Source organism: Magnolia sinica, chromosome 10 (genome assembly GCF_029962835.1).
Source record: "Magnolia sinica isolate HGM2019 chromosome 10, MsV1, whole genome shotgun sequence".
NCBI classification, from domain to species: Eukaryota; Viridiplantae; Streptophyta; class Magnoliopsida; order Magnoliales; family Magnoliaceae; genus Magnolia; species Magnolia sinica.
This window is the reverse complement of record NC_080582.1, coordinates 78,049,671-78,068,491: the sequence shown is the minus strand read 5'-3', so window position 1 is coordinate 78,068,491 and position 18,821 is coordinate 78,049,671. Positions and strand designations below refer to the sequence as shown.

Sequence of the window (18,821 nt, the reverse complement as noted above, 5' to 3'; positions counted from 1 at the left end):
CGGATTAGGTGAGACTCCGGATCCTAATTCATTTCTTGGGCTCCTGGAATAATATGAAAAGATGGATCGACTGACCAGATGAAACTATATCATTGTAGGGTCCACAGAAAAATGGACAGTAACCACCTTAGTGGGAGCAAATTAGGCGAGTGGGACCCCGACTGGGGTTCACAGTCATGTATATGCCTTAAATCCACACTGTACAACCGTTTTGAAAGCCCTTTTTAGGCCATGATCCAAAAAAATTAAGCAAATCCAGATCTTATGTGGACCATGCCACAGAGAAAGTAGTGATTAAAGTCCCACCATTAAAAATTTCATGAGCCATCAGAATGTTTATTTGCCATCCAACCCGTTGATAAGGTCACAAAGACCTGTATGAAGAGACAATACAAATATAAGCTTGATCCAAAACTTTGATGGGCCACGAGAAGTTTATAACCATCGATTACCACTGTTTCCTGTATTATGGTCGATTTGGATCTGCTTCATGTTTTTTTATCATGCCTTAAAATGAGCTTTAAATATGGATGGACGGCGTGGATGTAGTCATATACATATCCCCACAGCGGTCCCACCCACCTTGGTGGATCCGGAAACGGATTGGCTACTCCCCCTGCCACCGGCCCCGTGGCTGATTGTCGGTGCTCCGTGGGCCCCACTATGATGTATGTGCTTTATCCATTCCGTTCATCCATTTTTACAGATCATTTTAGCACTTGATCCCAAAAATTAGGGGATATAAATCTCAGGTAGAACACACCACAGGAAAACAATAGTAATTGGATATCCACCATTAAAATCCTCCTGAGGCCCACTGTACTTTTTATTTGACATCCAATCTGTTGATTAGGTCATAAAGATCCAGATGAAGGGAAAAAACAAATATTATCTTGACCCAAAACTTTTATATGCCCCCAAAAAGTTTTTAATGATCGATGTCCATTCAACACTGTTTCTTGTACTGTGGTCCATTTGAGAATGGGATATACCTCATTTTTTGTCTCATAGCATGAAATGATCTAGAAAAAAATATGGACGGCATGGATGAAACACATACATCATAGTGGGGCCCACAGAGCACCGACCATCAGCCATTGGCTGGTGGCAGGGGAGTAGCCGATCCGTTTCCGGTGGATCCGGGGTCTCACCTAATCCGCTCCCCTTCCTAGTGACCCACATAAGGAACTATGGGTCCATGTGCGGGGTGGGGCCCACAATTTTGTGTAAGGGGCATTTAGGGAATAATGAAAAAGAACAAGAAGAAGGGGACTGCAATCTCTCTATCCACATCAAATACAAGTAAATAGCTTCAAAAAGCTCTTGAAAACTTCAAGAGAGAGAGGAGCCATGGCTTCTGCCACAATAGCATTTTCGTCCATCTGCTTGAGATTTTCCACTTCAAATCCTTCAATCCAGGCCGTCCATGGCGTTAGCCTCCCAACTTTTTCAAAGAAAGCTGCCTTGAAGCTCAGCTCTTCCAAAACCATCTCTGGGTTCTCTTCCATTCTCCCCATCAAGCTGTCCCCAGTCATCTCTACCCCTTCAAATCCTCCCCCTTTCACTGTTTTCGCTGCAAAGGGCTATAAAATGAAAACCCACAAGGTATTCGTTTCTCTGGATTTTTCTCTTCCATGAAATCTTGATTTTTTTTGTATGATTTTGATATTTGGGGTATTGAAAAAAAGAGAAAAAAAAAGAAGAACAAAAGAAAGAAAGAAAGTAGTACTAGCCAGATTACCGCCTTTCTTTGTTTGGGAAGCTTGTGGCTGACATTTCTTTGATCCAGACCGTCCATCTGGTAGGCCCTGCAATGGATGAGCGATGGACTAAAATAAATGTACTCAATTGGACCACCCAGATCAAACGATCAGTGAAATTCTTGCTATTTCATATGGACCGTTGGGTATGTTTTAGTTTAAACTACATGCTTGCAGGTTGATGATGAATGGCCGGAATTGTCCAATTGGGGGTCCTTTTGAAGAATTGTCCCTAGGGGCCTACTGGATGAATGCTTTTTGTCCCTGGAAGCTGGGCCCTGCATTGATGGAATGCTGGCCTGAATGAAATGCAGGTCATTTTGGCTGGACATTGAATATTTCTGCCGGAAAAAGAAAAACCAATATTGTGATTTTGGATTTTAGGCTTCGGCAAAGCGGTTCCGTGTGACGGGGAATGGGAAGATAATGCGGAGGCGGGCTGGAAAGCAGCACTTGTTGGTGAAGAAGAATACGAAGAGGAAGCTTCGCCTCTCGAAAATGGTTTGTTTTCTAGAATTCCTTACTGTGTTCATGTAATCGTGTTTGTATATGCCTTAGATTTGCAGTTTTTAGTCTCTAACTGTGTAATTGAGCTTAATGTCGATTTAGGATTTTACAATGCTTGACCGAATTACTTGTGATTTCCATTTGGCCCACAATCTGTACAAGTAGGGCCCGTATTTCATTGATCTGGATCGTTCTCTGATGGCCCTCAATGGACCGAAAATCACCACCCACTGATCCCGTCCATCTCTGGAATTTCCTCTGTATACGAACCAGAAAGATTTACCTTTTCTCTTTCATGGTTTTGTTCTTTGTCAACCTCATTGCATCTTCTTCCCTGACCAATTTGGCTTTCCATCTAAATGCTCGTTAACATGATTCCCCTTATCCTAATTCTGGTCTAATATTTTAGAGTGTGTTTATTTGCATCGAAGATCATGAAATTTCATGATATTCTGCATGAAATTAGACTGATTAATAATGAAATATCATGCAATTGAGTGCAACCAAACACACCCTTTACTTCAGCAAAATTTTTATAACCTTCCTTATATTTAAAGAAGAGGTCCTACTCATCAGCAAACTTATTGTTTGCAACAGATGGGATCTTGTACATGTAGGAGCCGCTGTTTACAAGACTCAACTATTCTAAAATTGGTGTGGTCCGATTGATGCTCCCACATGATGAGAGATGACAATGATGATGCTTTGCCTGATAATGTATTCTGAGCACTAGCTGATGGGAAGTAGAGATCACTCCATTGTGGTCTTTTAGCCAGTATCTCTTTCCATGGATGATCCTTCACAACAACACGAGGGAGTAAATATAAAAGAGCATTGACATTGATCCATGAGCTGAGAGACAAAAAGTAATTGAATCGGCTAGCAGAACTGACAAGATCCTCATGGGCGATATGCAAGACATGGAAAATTAAATATGATATGCAAGATTTCAGGCTTAGATCACACCAATTCAGAAACAATCACACAAATTCCACATCCCACATGAAAATCCAAACATTCAATTAAAGGGGAATCTATGCGGATCCAAGCCGACACAGGCTAGGACTGGACCAATAAAATTATAAGCCAAACGATGTCAAACGGAAATAAAATCAACTACTCATGCATAAAAATCAGTCCCTAATCCAAGGGATTCCCTAATTTCAATTCAAGGAACCCTAAGGTGATAAACGTGTGGACAGCAACAATGGTCCAGATGGACGTGTGTGTGATCCCGGCCGCACGTGTGTGGGGCCCACTATTCAGAAAAAGGCCACCTTGGCCCTGGTCGGCCAGGGATGGACTCCAAAACCTCCAAATTTCAGCTCGATCCGATGTACGGTTTGTGCGTGGTGCTCCGCCGAAGTTTCAGCTCGCCTGCGGAAATCTGGAAACCTGCTTCAATGAAGAAATCTGATGCAACAAAAGGACAAATTCGAAGTATGGATGGTGGGGGAAGATGGAAAAAAAAAGATGATGGAAGATGGGGGTGAATTGGGATCGATGTGGCTTCGCACCACGGTAGTTAGCCCTTCGAAAAGGGAGGGCTTCACACCCACTTTTGAATTCTTCCACAACTCACGAAGAGAGCAGAAAAATAAAGTAAGAATTTTTTATTAACTTCAATGAATGAAAAGAACTACAAGGGGTGCCTATTTATAGGGAGAACCCTATACCCAAAAACTCGCACCATGTGCGACACCTATTACTTGGCGATTAAGTAAACTAAAATAAAAATCAAACGAGGAAATCTAAAGCGTTCACGATGTTCTAAATAATAACAATAAGCAAAACCTAAAATATAAAACTAATCCGATGAGTGGGCCACGATCATGAGATCCCATGGTGGGCTTTTCTTGACTATCGGGCCACTTTTCTGAACCAAAACTTGTCTTCTAGCTAGGAGGCCCTCTCTGGACGTCGTCATCGAGCCAGATCGATGGTGGGGTCCTCCTTCTGCATACGTACGTACGTGCGTAGGGGGGGCGGCGTGAGTGCGCGTGTGCGCGTGATGTCCCCATCAATTCTCCCCGGCTGCAAAGATTTCGCCACTGGAGAAATAAAACTCCTGAACCGCTTCAGGATGTCAGGATCAAGTCTCTGAAGCTCCTCAGTGAGCCACATGCTGCCTGAAGCTGGGCGTGACTTCCATTTAACCACGTACTTCTGAAACCCGCCGTCCGACGTTGAAACTATCTGATGGTCCTGGATATTCTCTATTTCCTCTCTGGGCGTGTGAAAGTTAGGTATGGGAGGGAGAGGTTGAGAAAAAATCTCAGGAAGAATAAGTATGGGAGGTAGAGGTTGGGAAAATGGGTCAAGACGGGTAGGTATGGAACGTAGAGGTTGGGAAAATGGATCGAGAAAGGTAGGTATGGGAGGTAGAGGCTGGAAAGAAAGGTCAGAAAGAGTGGGTATGAGAGGTAGAGGTTGAGAAAATGGGTCGGGAAGGGTAGGTATGGGACGTAGAGGCTGAAAATATGGGTTAGGAAGGATAGATATGGGAGGTAGAGGCTGAGAAAATGGGTCGGGACGGGTAGGTATGGGACGTAGAGGCTGGAAAAATGGGTTGAGAATGGGCCATGGTTCAAGGGATAAATATGGAGAATCAGGATGGGTGGGCGAAGGGCCGAACAAAGTATCAGTGGTCCCCTGAAAAGTAACTAAATCCTCCACATCGGATGTGAAACTAATTCCCATGAAAGGTGGAAGATCTACCTCATACACATTGAGACCGTTTCGTTTTATAATTTTGACGGGTCCAGCGCTACACGCGTGTAACTTACGAACGGCCCTCGAAGGATACCGCTCGGGCCTGATGCAGACCATCACAGAGTCCCCAATATTGAATCCTTTGAAAAATTTATATTGGTCTGTAGAAAATGTGCAATGTTCATTATTAGTCATGATCTTCTGCCTGATTTCTTGATGCCATGAATGAATGTGATGCGCAAAAGACTCTGCAGACTCTGACGGCCTATGGGACAGTGACATAGGGACAAGATCAATAAGTTTCCTAGGTCTATAATCAGTAAGGACTTCACGAGGACTTAGACCTGTGAACCTATCAATAAAATTATTCAACGTAAACTCGGTTGTAGGTATTACGGTGTCCCATGTTCTGGTGTGCTCTATATCCCTCCTAGGGGGAGACTCATTCGGTAGATCATCAGGAAAGATATCACGTAACTCATCCATTACCGGAATGGCCTCAGTGGGTAACTCTACACTAGCCGCTGGTGCACTCTCTCCAGCCACAAGGCCACACATGTTGTACCCCTCAAAATAGTGGTCTTTATGTCTCTCATGGGGTGGGTGTCCGGGTGCACACCCATAATTGATTCCTTGACCAACTCCATTCATTGGTGTATCCTCCAGGCCACCTGCTTGAGATTGGACATCTACCCCAATGGTGGGGTTTGTCCTAGCGATGGTCTTTAGTCGGGTAATGCGTACATCAAGCTGTTCACAGCATTGGTCCATTTCCAAGCGCTTAATCATAGACTCCAACGTCTGAGATATCTTGTTTAGTGACTCTTGCAATTGTTCCATGTTTAGTGTAGGGTGCAAACCGAAACTGCGACCCGTACGTGTGGGCATACACTGACTTGCTCAACCTAAAGACCTTCTATGACAACTATATGCGTCTAAAAACTAAATGACCCTACGAGACTCTATATGAAGGAGACTACACACTGTTACTAAAATTCAGCTATATATGATGGACTGAATGCATGAAGGACTCAAACAAACTAAACCCTAAATATGTGGTGAATTCTCCTACAAGAACCCTAGGCTTTGATACCAAATTTGATGCAGGACATGGAAAATTAAATATGATATGCAAGATTGCAGGCTTAGATCACACCAATTCAGAAACAATCACACAAATTCCACATCCCACATGAAAATCCAAACATTCAATTAAAGGGGAATCTATGCGGGTCCAAGCCGACACAGGCTAGGACTGGACCAATAAAATTATAAACCAAACAATGTCAAAGGGAAATAAAATCAACTACTCATGCATAAAAATCAGTCCCTAATCCAAGGGATTCCCTAATTTCAATTCAAGGAACCCTGAACCAAAAGATGATCCCGCGCGTGGACAGCAACAATGGTCCAGATGGACGTGTGTGTGATCCTGGCCGCACGTGTGTGGAGCCCACTATTCAGAAAAAGGCCACCTTGGCCCTGGTCGGCCAGGGATGGACTCCAAAACCTCCAAATTTCAGCTCGATCCGATGTACGGTTTGTGCGTGGTGCTCCGCCGAAGTTTCAGCTCGCTTGCGGGCCGAAATCTGGAAACCTGCTTCAATGAAGAAATCTGATGCAACAAAAGGACAAATTCGAAGTACGGATGGTGGGGGAAGATGGAAAAAAAATGATGGAAGATGGGGGTGAATTGGGATCGATGTGGCTTCGCACCACGGTAGTTAGCCCTTCGAAAAGGGAGGGCTTCACACCCACTTTTGAATTCTTCCACAACTCACGAAGAGAGCAGAAAAATAAAGCAGGAATTTTTTTATTAACTTCAATGAATGAAAAGAACTACAAGGGGTGCCTATTTATAGGGAGAACCCTATACCCAAAAACTCGCACCATGTGCGACACCTATTACTTGGCGATGAAGTAAACTAAAATAAAAATCAAACGAGAAAATCTAAAGCGTTCACGATGTTCTAAATAATAACAATAAGCAAAACCTAAAATATAAAACCAATCCGATGAGTGGGCCACGATCATGAGATCCCATGGTGGGCTTTTCTTGACTATCGGGCCACTTTTCTGAACCAAAACTTGTCTTCTAGCTAGGAGGCCCTCTCTGGACGTCGTCATCGAGCCAGATCGATGGTGGGGTCCTCCTTCTGCATACGTACGTGCGTAGGAATCGGCTAGCAGAACTGACAAGATCCTCATGGGCGATATCCTTGGAAATGCTGTATTTGGGTTTGTTAGGAGGACCCATATGCTGAGGTATAGTCAAATAGTCCACATACTCTCACAGTAGGCAAAGATCACCAGAAATGATTTTGCGGAGCACAGTTAGGTTTCTGATTTAGCCCTCAATAGAGTGGAAAGGAGGAAATGGATTCATGCAATGAACCCCAGTTAATTGGGATAAGGTTGGATGATGATGATGATGAGTTGGGTTTCCGATTTAAACGATTGGGGGAAAAGCCACATCCATGAATTTTTCTCTCTTTTTCACACTGCTGATTTATGGAGTTATCAGCATAGAGAATCCCATCTGTATTGAGAAAAAGATCAGAAGATGAAACTGTTAAAGATACTCCACAACTCTTGTTGGAGGAGAGGCCACAAAGGGAGATGATACAGTGGAGTTGGAACAATTGTTATATGGTAGCGCAATCTCCCCACAGAACACGAGTCAGGGTGATGTGCAAATCGGGTCTGTTATGCATGGCCCTAGCATGGATGGTTTATTATCAAAATTACTGCTATTCGTTTGATTTGTGGCCATTAAAGTGATGGCGGTAAACAAAAACAGTTAATGGTCAAATATGCAGTGGGATAAACTGTAGAAAAAGCAATGGATATGATTATCTCATGGGTTTTATCTTTAAAACGTTAGCCATCAGTCCTGGTGCCAGCATATGGGTGGACCCTATTAATACATCACCCTGCCATGTGTCCTGTGGAGAGATGGCTCTTCCATATTACGGTTCTTCCGGCTCTACCGTATCATCTCACTGCCACAAATACTTTAAGTTGGGCAAAGGAGGGTGTGCTGTGGGAACAATTTTTAACATCTTAAAATTTTCCGCAAGCCAACAGACAAGAAACAACGCAAAGAATGTAATCCTTATCATAGACAGGATAAAAAATGGCAGTTGATCAAAATTCCCTTTCATTTTTGACAAATAGTCTTGAATGGTGGATGTCCGCCCTTGCAATTCTATAATTCTGGGTGTGGACGCATTAGGCATGCTTCTGGTTGCCAGGAGAGGATGTCTCGGGTGATGCATGAGTGGTCGGTATGTTGAGAACTTGGAGCAAGGATTTCTGGTGATGGTTTGGAATATATCTAGTTGACAGTCATCTAATCACAATTGACCTACAAATCATATGCGAGGATGTACTCTAGCAACAGAATTCCAAAATAGTTGTAACTTAATGTGGTCAGAAGCTAGGACGGAGAAGCCATCGAGATGACCCATAAACTCCTTTCCACAGGCCACTAGAATGCTTTGTCTGTTATGTAGAATGTTGTTGTGTGGTGGAAAGTTTGGTGGTGATGAGTTGGGGTATAATAGAGCAGTAAATGTTTAAAAAACAGTAGGGAATGGTGTAGAGGGCAAGATGGGTGTGAGAGCCATGGAGAGAAAAAAGAAGGTACTTTTTTTTTTTCTTATTTTTTTTGAAACTGCCATTTGGGATATAGTGTTCGGGGTTTGAAGCGAGAGGGGAGTAAAAAAAATGGGTTTAGGATTTTGAGTCTGGATCTCTCTCTAAAAAAGTTCTCTTACGTTCATATCATGAGATGGGTGTACCATTATGACCAAGATATTCCGTAACGGTAACAACCACCACTGTTACATTATACTTCAGGCCATTACGGCCTCTCTCTCTCTCTCCCTCTTCCTCCCTCCCTCCCTCCCTCTGAAAAAAAAGACTTGTTCAAGGATCGGTCAACTTGGCTCATTTGAGCTAGTGTTTGAACCATGCTAAGAACAAATGTAATTCTCTCAGGTTTGCTGGTATCTTTTGAGCCTTCAGACTTCATCAAAACAGTTTCATAAAATACAATTATAGGTTATCTAGACATTGCTCATCGAGATTATGTTTTGTGCCGTCAAATAACTTGAAATGATATTACCTAAGGTGATTTAAAGCCAAATTCTTTGAATAACTTTCACAGAAATGGCATTTTCAAAATCTCCATATTTGCAATGTTTTCTAAAAATATAAATTATCATGGAAATATGCTTCAAATTTCAACACAACCTGATTCATATTTTCCAGTAAAATAAATATTCAAAATTTTATTTTATAATAACAGGAACTTACTATCAAAAAAAGAAAAAAGAGAGATCACAGTAATGAAATTTCAAGTTCCAGAGGTGTATATTAAAAGTTTGAGACATAACTAGAAACTTTGCTTGGTAACGAATATGCCGGTGCATGGGATTGAATGGTATGGAATTGTATTAGATGGAATTAACACCATTCTTGCACATTAATTGCATGTCTGGAAATACGATGGTATTCTTGACCGTCCAAGCCCACATTTGGGATCAAATTATTCCTTTAGGAAATACACTGTATTAAGTGAAGTATGCGTTTGGTGGACCATGGAATTGTAATCAACGGACTAGATTTTATAACTGATTCTGGTCACCTGTACACATATACAACTTGAATGTCATGTGAAAGGGCAAATATGGATGGACGGTGTGAATAAAACACATGCATCAATGTGGGGCCCATAGATGCAGTGGATTTTGAAATCCACCACAAATCCCATGTTATCCACTATTGGCACCGGACGATATGATACCGGGATTGATCCAATCCTTCCCATCGTTTGCAAACCTCGGGTATAATTTGCATGGGACCAAATGCAATTCCATGCCACCTAATCCATGTTGTCGAATCGTATATGCGATCCTGTGCGATCGCATATGCAACTGCATTTTATTTTTTTTCTCAAAAAATTTAAAAAAAAAGAAGGGAAAATTTAAAAAAAATGTAAAAAAATATAAGAAACTAAGGGGAACTTTTCTAAATTAATAGATAACTAATTTTATGTATTTACAATACATTTGAGAGGGAGAAAATCAATTAAACAATGAATTAAACATCAAGTCATCGACATTCAACAATATTAGTTAACAAGTAAGAAGTAACAACAAAATCAACAAGCTATTTATTTATAATTGTAGAAAATCAACAAGCTATCTTCCTTGAAACTTGAAAGTGCTTGAAACTTGATCTTCCAACATCCAGGAGAGGGAAGGTAGGAGAGAGAGGTTAAAACCACTTGAAAGGAAATGTAAGAGAGAGAGAGATTAAGACCACTTGGAATTAAGAAATGTAAGAGAATAAGAGAGTTTTGGAGTGGGAATATTGCAAATGGAGGAAGTTTGGAAGCCTTTTTATAGGCAAAATGTTATTTTTTGCAAAAAATAAAAATAAAAATTAATATGCCATGGCCAATACGCGATCACATATGCTGTATGCGATCGCATATTTTCGCATATGGCACATATGCGATCACATATTTTCACATATGCCGCATATGCGACCACATATGTGCCATGATCGCATATGCCTTGATCGTATATGCAATCTGCATATGGATATGTTCATATGCGATCCTATATGCGGATACGCAGTCACACACGACAACAATGCACCTAATTCCGCCTAATACTATGCACCAAACAGGTCCAACTGTCCCAAATTCGAGTGAAATAGAAAGATTGATGCCAGGTGCAAGGTACTCCATAACAGTTGCAGAATGGCTGTAAGCCTGTAACTGCCATTATGTAGTGATAATGGTGGTAACCGTTACATGTTATGGGGCTGTAAGGGCTGTTATGGAGAAAATGGCCTGTAACGGTCCGTTATGGGGCCGAAACATTTTCGCTTCAAAGAAAAAAAAAAGGTATTACCTTGGTCTGGTAGGCAGCCAGTCGTAGAACATTTGCTAAACAATCATGAGAATTTCTACATTAATATGATTTGCAAGACATGATTCTTGAAGCCAAACATAATAAGCTTGTGACAAAGGCTCTATGATGATGGCAATGGCGAAGATGATGACGATGGTGGTGGCCATGATGATGATTAAAGGATACATCCCAGACAAATGTTGCTTTTTTTTGCCCCCATACATTGACTTATTGTCATGTTTCTTTATCTTTGGCCAACATGCTTTTTGACGGCTCCACTGTTTATTTTCTATAGATCCAAGTCAACCGAAGCGACTATGACAATGTGATCGGTGCGCTTCCATATCTCAAAGTAAATCGAAAAGCAACCTGAGGTGATTCTGTCTCTTGGAAAGTATGCTTCAGATTTCTTGGGTTTTCTTGTTGTAATTCTCAAGAGATTTCAATAACTCTCAATGCTTCAGTTGCTTTTTGAATCTCAATGCATGACTGAGAGCACCATTTGTTCATGTGGTGTGGTGGGTTTGTCGAGCTTCTCCAAGCGGGTCCTGTGGCTCGGTGATCTGAACTGTTGATTTGATTGGCTCCACCATGGATGTGCACTGAAAATTTCAAGATTAGAGATCCTAGCTGTTGAATCTTTGGTTTTTTGTTGGTCAAATGTGGACCAATACCAATTTGAAGACCAGAATTTCCATTTGGGTGATTTGTGGTGCATGGTCATCCAGAGTGGGGCCCATCACATTGATGGTTTAGTTCCCTGAACCATGGCCCTGTCTACAAACTGAAACTTGAGCCTACTGCTTTCACTCTAGTTTGACCATTATGTCCGGTGGTGTGCCCAGACATATTGATGATCGGAGCATTCAAGACATGGGTTGCACCATAAAGCCACCAATTTCAGGCCTTTCTTCAATTGAATATGGATCTGTTTGTACAAGCGGGACCTTAGTTGAGGGTTTTGACCATGAAGCTCTAAGTGAATGGACCGTGCTGTGGCAGTCTTTGAGGCTGGAAGATCCTAACCACCTATCAAGGACCTTTCTTAAGTCGAAAGTAGACCATTGCCGCTCTAACCAGGTCCATGTTCATAATGTTCAAAGTATGACTTCCATATTTTAATTTATTACAATAATAATTGAAAATTTAAATAAGGCAATCACGACTCTGTCCTTGACCACTCTAAGGAGGTCCATTTTCTAAAATTTAAAAATCTCAACAGGATGAGTTGTGAAACCTAATGAGTAAGCCTCTAATGGGATTTCCTATCTTAAGATGTTTTTTGTGTTTTCACCCTGCAATGTATAGTGTAATCCCAAATAAGCCCAAGGCCAAATGATAAGGCTAACTTATGGTTCAGGTGGGGCAGAGCAAAGGAAAAGGTTTGGAGAGATCCACCCTTGATTTTTACAAGGCAACTATGATGATTATATGAAATCCACTCCATATTATTAGATACCACACCAAAATTTAGGCATAGGGCACAAAAATCAGATCTATTTGTGATTAATGTCGGCCACACCAAGTAAAACTATTTTGGAGAACCATCACTGCGCATTTGAGAAATAATTTAAAATTAGTAAAATAATTTAAAACTTGGTCAAACTTTCAAGTTTGACTCTTCAATCTCCAATCAAATTAGTAAATATCTAATAATATAAACTAACAAGAATCATGGAAAGAAATAATATTAATCCAATGTGCATTTGAGAAATAATTAAAAAAAAAACATTAAATGCAATTATTCTTCCAACGCCTCATTACGACAATTCTTCCAATGCCTCATTACGACCATAAGATGTGTGCAACCATATGGGTGGAGGCCTTCCCAAGTCATTGCTTGAATGGTATTGGTATGGCAACGATGTGATGCTATTATCCTCCAAGTTGAACACGCCTAAATCATGACCCCCTCCTACGCCAGCCATATACAACCATTCACAGTCATCAGTAAAGCAAATGCAATTCCTTTTGAAGCCAGGAAAATCATGAGCCGATAAAGATAACGAGTAGTTTGAGCCTAAGAACAACATACAATCACCAAGAGTTTTTACCTCAAACCTCTCCCCTACATATATCCAACTTAAAAACTTTAAATCTAACTGTATAATATGTCCAATTATCATCATCTTCATCCTCATCTTTATGATTGTCTCCTAAATATCTAATAACCTGTAATAGCTCCCCCAATGATTCCACTAAATAGATTGACCTGCCATAGATTTTCATTTCTGGCATGACCTCCACCACCTCAAGAAGACCATCAATGTTGCAACTTGCAACTCTTCCTTCACAATCTACCACATAGAATTGTTCTTTATAATGCAAAATGTCTTGATAAGGACACCATCTCTTTTCAATTACGGACCACTCCTTGTCCCCATGTCTACAGAATGCCAGTTTGTGAAGCCCGCCATGAATGCCCATAACAACATAGTCGGGGTTCGACACCAGGTCGATAGCACAGCCTTCTTTTTGAAGTGGGTTCTTATCCATTTGGAGTCCGGGGGTTTCTACTTCACCATCAAATAAACATTGGGCACTGTACTCTTCACCCACTCTGGATTTGTCAAACCCTAGTACTTCTGAAAACGTTGTTATGAGAGGAAGATGGATCCGGGCCTTGGTAAATGGATTCAATAAACAACTAATAGGGGTCTCTTCTACTGCAACCAACCAACCATTAATGGAAGAACCACAGTACCTTAGCCCATGAGCCTCTGATAGCTTGAGGTAAAATATCTTATTATCAGATAGACTGAAGGCACCATAGGACTCGGTGTTCTTGTCATATGGAAGCATTAACAGTGGTAGCTGGTAAGGGTAATGGAGAGGCATTTCCTCTACGGCTGATCGCCATGACTTGCAAGTGGCACGAAATGCCAGATAATCGCTATTGGCCGATAGTAATTCAGCGATGGTACGTAGCAGTTCATTTTGAAGTTGGGACGAGTCAGACATGTACATCCTTCTCAATATACTGATCACTCAAGATTATGCAACTGTGTTTCCTTGGAGCCGGAAAAAAAAAAGTGAAATAAAACATGAAATTAGATGAAGGGATCATGGTAAATATTACATCTCTATTATAAAAGTACTTGGAGCAAAGTAAATCAATAGTACATCTCAAATCCAATCAGGCTTTAGCTTATACTACTAAATTGGGCACATAAAACTTAAAGAATTTAAAATTGAAACCAGAAGTGTAATTTTCTATTTACCTAGAGTGGAAATAAAAAGATAATTACTACTAAAAAAAAGGTCAATCCTTTTTTACTTATCATTTCAGGATATGATCCAAAAGTAAATCATATCCAAAGCTTGACCAAACCACAAGAAACACACCATTCATCCATTTTTACAAGTACCGGCCAATGCACCAAAAGCTCCAAAGTTATTTGGAAAGCACTAGAATATCCCTTTATCTATGCCCTTCCTCGCTAACTGACTAAAATCTCCCCGTAGGCTATCTCGAATCTCACAGGTCTCATGGTGGGACCCATCCCGTGGCCATTTTGCATCTAACAGACCCCATCTCGTGAGTCAGCCCACCTTAGTGTGGAGATGCACATGCATCAGGTTGGGGGTTCAAATTGAACATAGCAGTCAGAGGTGATTTGGTGAGACCCCGGCCTTACCAAGACGGTGGGGAGGTCCTTACTGTGGGCCCCACCTTGATGTATGTATTCTGTATCTACTCCATCCATCTGTTTTCCTAGATCATTTTAGGGCATTATCCCAAACATGAAGCAAATCCAATTATTAGATAGACCATTTCATAAGAACCAGTGATTATTAACCTTTAATGGGCGACTGAGGTTCTGGATCAAGCTAATATTTGTTTTTTCCATTCATCCATGCCTATATGACCTTATCAATAGATTAGATGACAAATAAACACTATGGAAACATTAAGGTGCATCTTAAGAAGTTTTTAATGGTAGGGCGTTCAATCAACACTGTTTCCTCAGTCCCCTTCTAATTGGATCTGTTTCATGCTTGGCATAATGCCCTAAAATGATATGGAAAATCAGAGGGACGATGTAGATATAGAATACTTACGTGAAGGTGGGGCCCACATTAAGAGCTGCACCATCTTGGGTGAGTCCTGGTGTAACAGCTCAGAATTTGGCATGTAGGAGTATGTATGTGTGGATGAACTTTCTCGGTACCGTTATCAATAAAACATTTAGAGCAAGTTTCATTCAGTCGGGCTTACACTATTGACAAATCTTTGTGGGGCGTACAAATCTGGCCTCCTGTACACACCTGGGCACTCACCCAATTCACCACAATCAACTGAATACATAATAATTGGTAAATTGGACAAACCTGGGCACTTATCCAACCCGATCACAATTGATTAAGTACATGGTCTATTGCACACACGTAAGCGCTTAGCTAGAGAATTTTGCACACACTTTGACGCTCACCCGAAAATATTCAATTAGCTTATTGTACACACTTGGATGCTCACCTTAAGATAATTAAAGGAACTATTGCACACACTAGGATACTCTCCCAAAGGTAATAACTGGAGTTTTTAATCGTTCAATGCATGAATCGAATAAAATTATTTCCAAAGTCTTTCACAATCAAGCACTTAGTTTTCTAGACTTTCCAAGGCGTCAAAATACATTCATGTAATCATAAAATTTCTAACCATGGATCGAAATCATCAATTTCTACATAAATTGTCAAGACCATCTCAAATTTATACTCTCAAAGGATAGCCTAGAAAACAGAAAATTGCATTATGAATTTTCAACAAGTGATAATAGTGAAAACAAAATAACAAGATTCCAAATCATAAATTCAAACTCCTAAATAAGTTACAAATCCAACAAATCTAATAGTCTTGAATCGAATGGAGAATCATGCTCATATGCGATTGCTAATGCGAGAAAAGGTACGCGCCAATTCACTATATTGTAACTCGCCCTGATTCAGCCCTGACTCGGTTGCGACTCGGCCTTGACTCGGTTCCAAACCGGATTTCTCACGAATTGCTGAAGCTACAGCCCTCCAAGCAAGCCTCGACCCGGTCGTGGACTCGACAGGGTTTTCTGTGTTAACTCATAATGACTGAATCGATCTTCTGCTAGGGTTTTTATAGCCATCCCTCCTAGACTCTAGCTCGGAAAGTGCACGGTTGATCCGGCAATGTGTTTGGACGTGTTATCTATCAGTGGGGCCCAGCGTAATTTACATATTTTATCTACTCCATCCATCCATTTTATCAGATAATTTTAATGCTTTAGACAAAAAATGAAGGGTATACAAAGCTCATTTGGACTACACCACATGAAACAGTGTGAATTGACAGTCCACCTACCGATTGAAAAATTCTACAAGTTTTGGATAAAGCTGATATTTGTGTTTTCCTTGCATCCATATCAGTGTGATCTTATGAAGTGGTTGGATGACAAATAAACATTACCGTGGGCCCTAATAAGGTTTCAATGGTGGAAATCATTAATCAATTTTTGCCCATTTTCGGTGGTGTACTACGCTTGAGATTTGGATAAGGGTAATTTTTTACTATAGAGGCGACCTACCACTCACCTTTTTTTTATTTGACCCGGGCAAAACTTATCTTACTAAACTAGACCTGTATTTGTATGGACCAACCAATAAAGATGTAAATACTTCTGCTTTTTCTAAGAAAGTGTCAAAGGTGTTAATTTTTTTCTTTTTAAACTGTGGAATGAACCCTTAGACCAAAAAAATGGAAGGATGGTGTTGATAAACTACATACATTGACGGTGGCCCAGCAGAGTTTACTCAGTGCCATCAAGCTTAGTAAGTTACTCAATACCCAATCAGATTTCATCCGCCGGATCCTTGGTGCGTTCCAAAGAAAATAAAAAAAAAAAACCAATCAACGGTAACAATTTTCCTATCCACCTTTTCCTTTAGTGTGGTCCACTTGAGTCTTGGATCCTCGTAAAATTTGGGCTCAAGTCTTAAAATGAACTCACAAAACGGATGAACCGGGTTGATTTCTCACAAACATCATGGTGGGTCACACCTAAGTTTCTAGTGCAGGAACTTTGACGCCTTTCGACTTCCGGACGCGGATTTCCTGCCAAAGCCTTTCGCAGCAAGTTCATCCTGGGTGCGGATGCTGGGTGGGGACTGCAATGTGCGTAAGAAATTCATTCCGTAATATTTGCGAGCTAATTTAGGAAGTGAGACAAAAAATGAGGTGGATAACTCAGTGGGTTACACGAGAGGGAAAATTGGGGGAAAGAAATTCCTACCGTGGCTCCAACTTGATGTTTATATGCTATTCAAACGGGTTATAAGGTCATTCCAAATGGGATGAAGTGAAAACAACGAAAATATAGCCTTATCCACAACTTTTATGCCTGTAAGAATGCTTCAACGGTTCTCACTGAATTCCCACTATTTCCTCTCGTGTGGCCCACTTGAGTGTTGGATACACTTTTTTTTTTCGCACTTCCTAAAATGAGCTCTCAAAACAGATGGACGGGGTGGATTTCATAAAAACACATCTGTGGGCCCCACCCATGCGCAGGAACCTTCTGTGAACGGCTTTATCAGGAAATCCGCGTCCGTGCGTTCCAAAGGAAACAAAAAGAAGGGAGACGGATTGGCTACTCCCCCTGCCACCAGCCAATGGCTGGTGGTCGGTGATCAATGGGCCCACCACGATGATGTTTGTGTTTCATACATTCCGTCCATATATTTTTCTAGATCATACACCATAGATATCATTCATGGTAAAAAAATTGGGGATAAAAATTGATTTCCATTTCCAAGTAAAAAAAAAAAAAAAACTGTAGTGGGCCCATAGATCTATGGGCCGCCGTGGGTTCGGCACGACCCCGCCGACCCAAAAAGAGCTGGGCGGGGCCACCGCCTGTCCGGCGCGACCCCGCGGACACCCAAGATTAAAGATTATTAGAGTTTGCTTGATGGTCTTGTGAGACTTGAGTATGTTACATCGGATGGTGCAATTTCTTGCAAAGAATAACCATAGAGAGAAGTACAACCCTACACCCTATAAAACAATTGGAGCTGGGCTCAGGCCACGAAAGATCAAAATTTTGAATAGGCTAGTTCAGACTGCCCTAAAACAACGGATTTATGGGAAGTAGGGCTGTCAATGTTCCGGATTCAAGCCGGGCCGCTCTGTCAACAGCTTTATAGGAAATAGGGCTGTCAAGGTTCTGGGGTTCAAGCCGGGCTGCTTTGTTCATAACCGAGTCCGGCCCAAGCCTGGACTTGTAAAAAGAAATAAATCCCAGCCTTGCATGTGATGACTACATGGACTTGTCTTAAAATAGTTTGAGCGGTATTATTCTCTGATTTCCCACTAGAACATTCAATTAAAGACTCTAAGTCTTGTTTTTTTTTTTTTTTCCACTTTGTTTGGATGCACGGATGAATTGAATCAAGTTTGGGAGGAATGGTGTATTTTTTAGTGTTTGAGGCTGTGTTTTGGATGCATTATTGAATTGAATTACAGTTATCAGTTCAGTAAAGTGGACATAACTAAATTGTAATAGACTCCTTAACATTCATGTTATGGTTTTAAGACTCGGACAAGATCGATACTACTCTGCTGAGCTGACTCAGATCGGGTACTGATCCAGTTAGATACCACCAGTGTCAGACCGAGACACCTCCTGACTTGGGCAACATGACTTGATTTCAGATTGAATGAGGTGATCTGAGTCTAAAACCATGATTCTTCTCCTCTTGATTTATTTGAATTGTTGCAAGTCAATTCATTTTTGTATCCAAACACGCCTCGGTGACAACTTTAGAAAATAAATTAATTTCCATAGATATCATTCCTGGGAAAAAATAAATCAGGGATAAAAATTGATTTCCATTTCCAAGTTTTTTTAAAAAAAAACTGTGGACATTGATATCTTTCAAAAGA

The 18,821-nt window shown here is 41.0% G+C and overlaps 1 protein-coding gene and 1 pseudogene across 1 annotated transcript; one reads left to right on the top strand and one right to left on the bottom strand.

The window, feature by feature from the left end:
* Positions 1-1,288: 1,288 nt before the first annotated feature.
* On the top strand, positions 1,289-11,415 carry LOC131217074 (large ribosomal subunit protein bL35c). Its single transcript, XM_058211818.1, has 3 exons — positions 1,289-1,605; positions 2,145-2,261; positions 11,202-11,415. Exons 1-3 carry the CDS (start codon positions 1,351-1,353, stop codon positions 11,277-11,279), a joined length of 450 nt encoding a protein of 149 aa, XP_058067801.1. The 5' UTR covers positions 1,289-1,350; the 3' UTR covers positions 11,280-11,415.
* A 1,104-nt stretch (positions 11,416-12,519) lies between these two features.
* On the bottom strand, positions 12,520-13,925 carry LOC131217075 (F-box protein SKIP23-like; annotated as a pseudogene).
* Between the last annotated feature and the right edge of the window lie 4,896 nt (positions 13,926-18,821).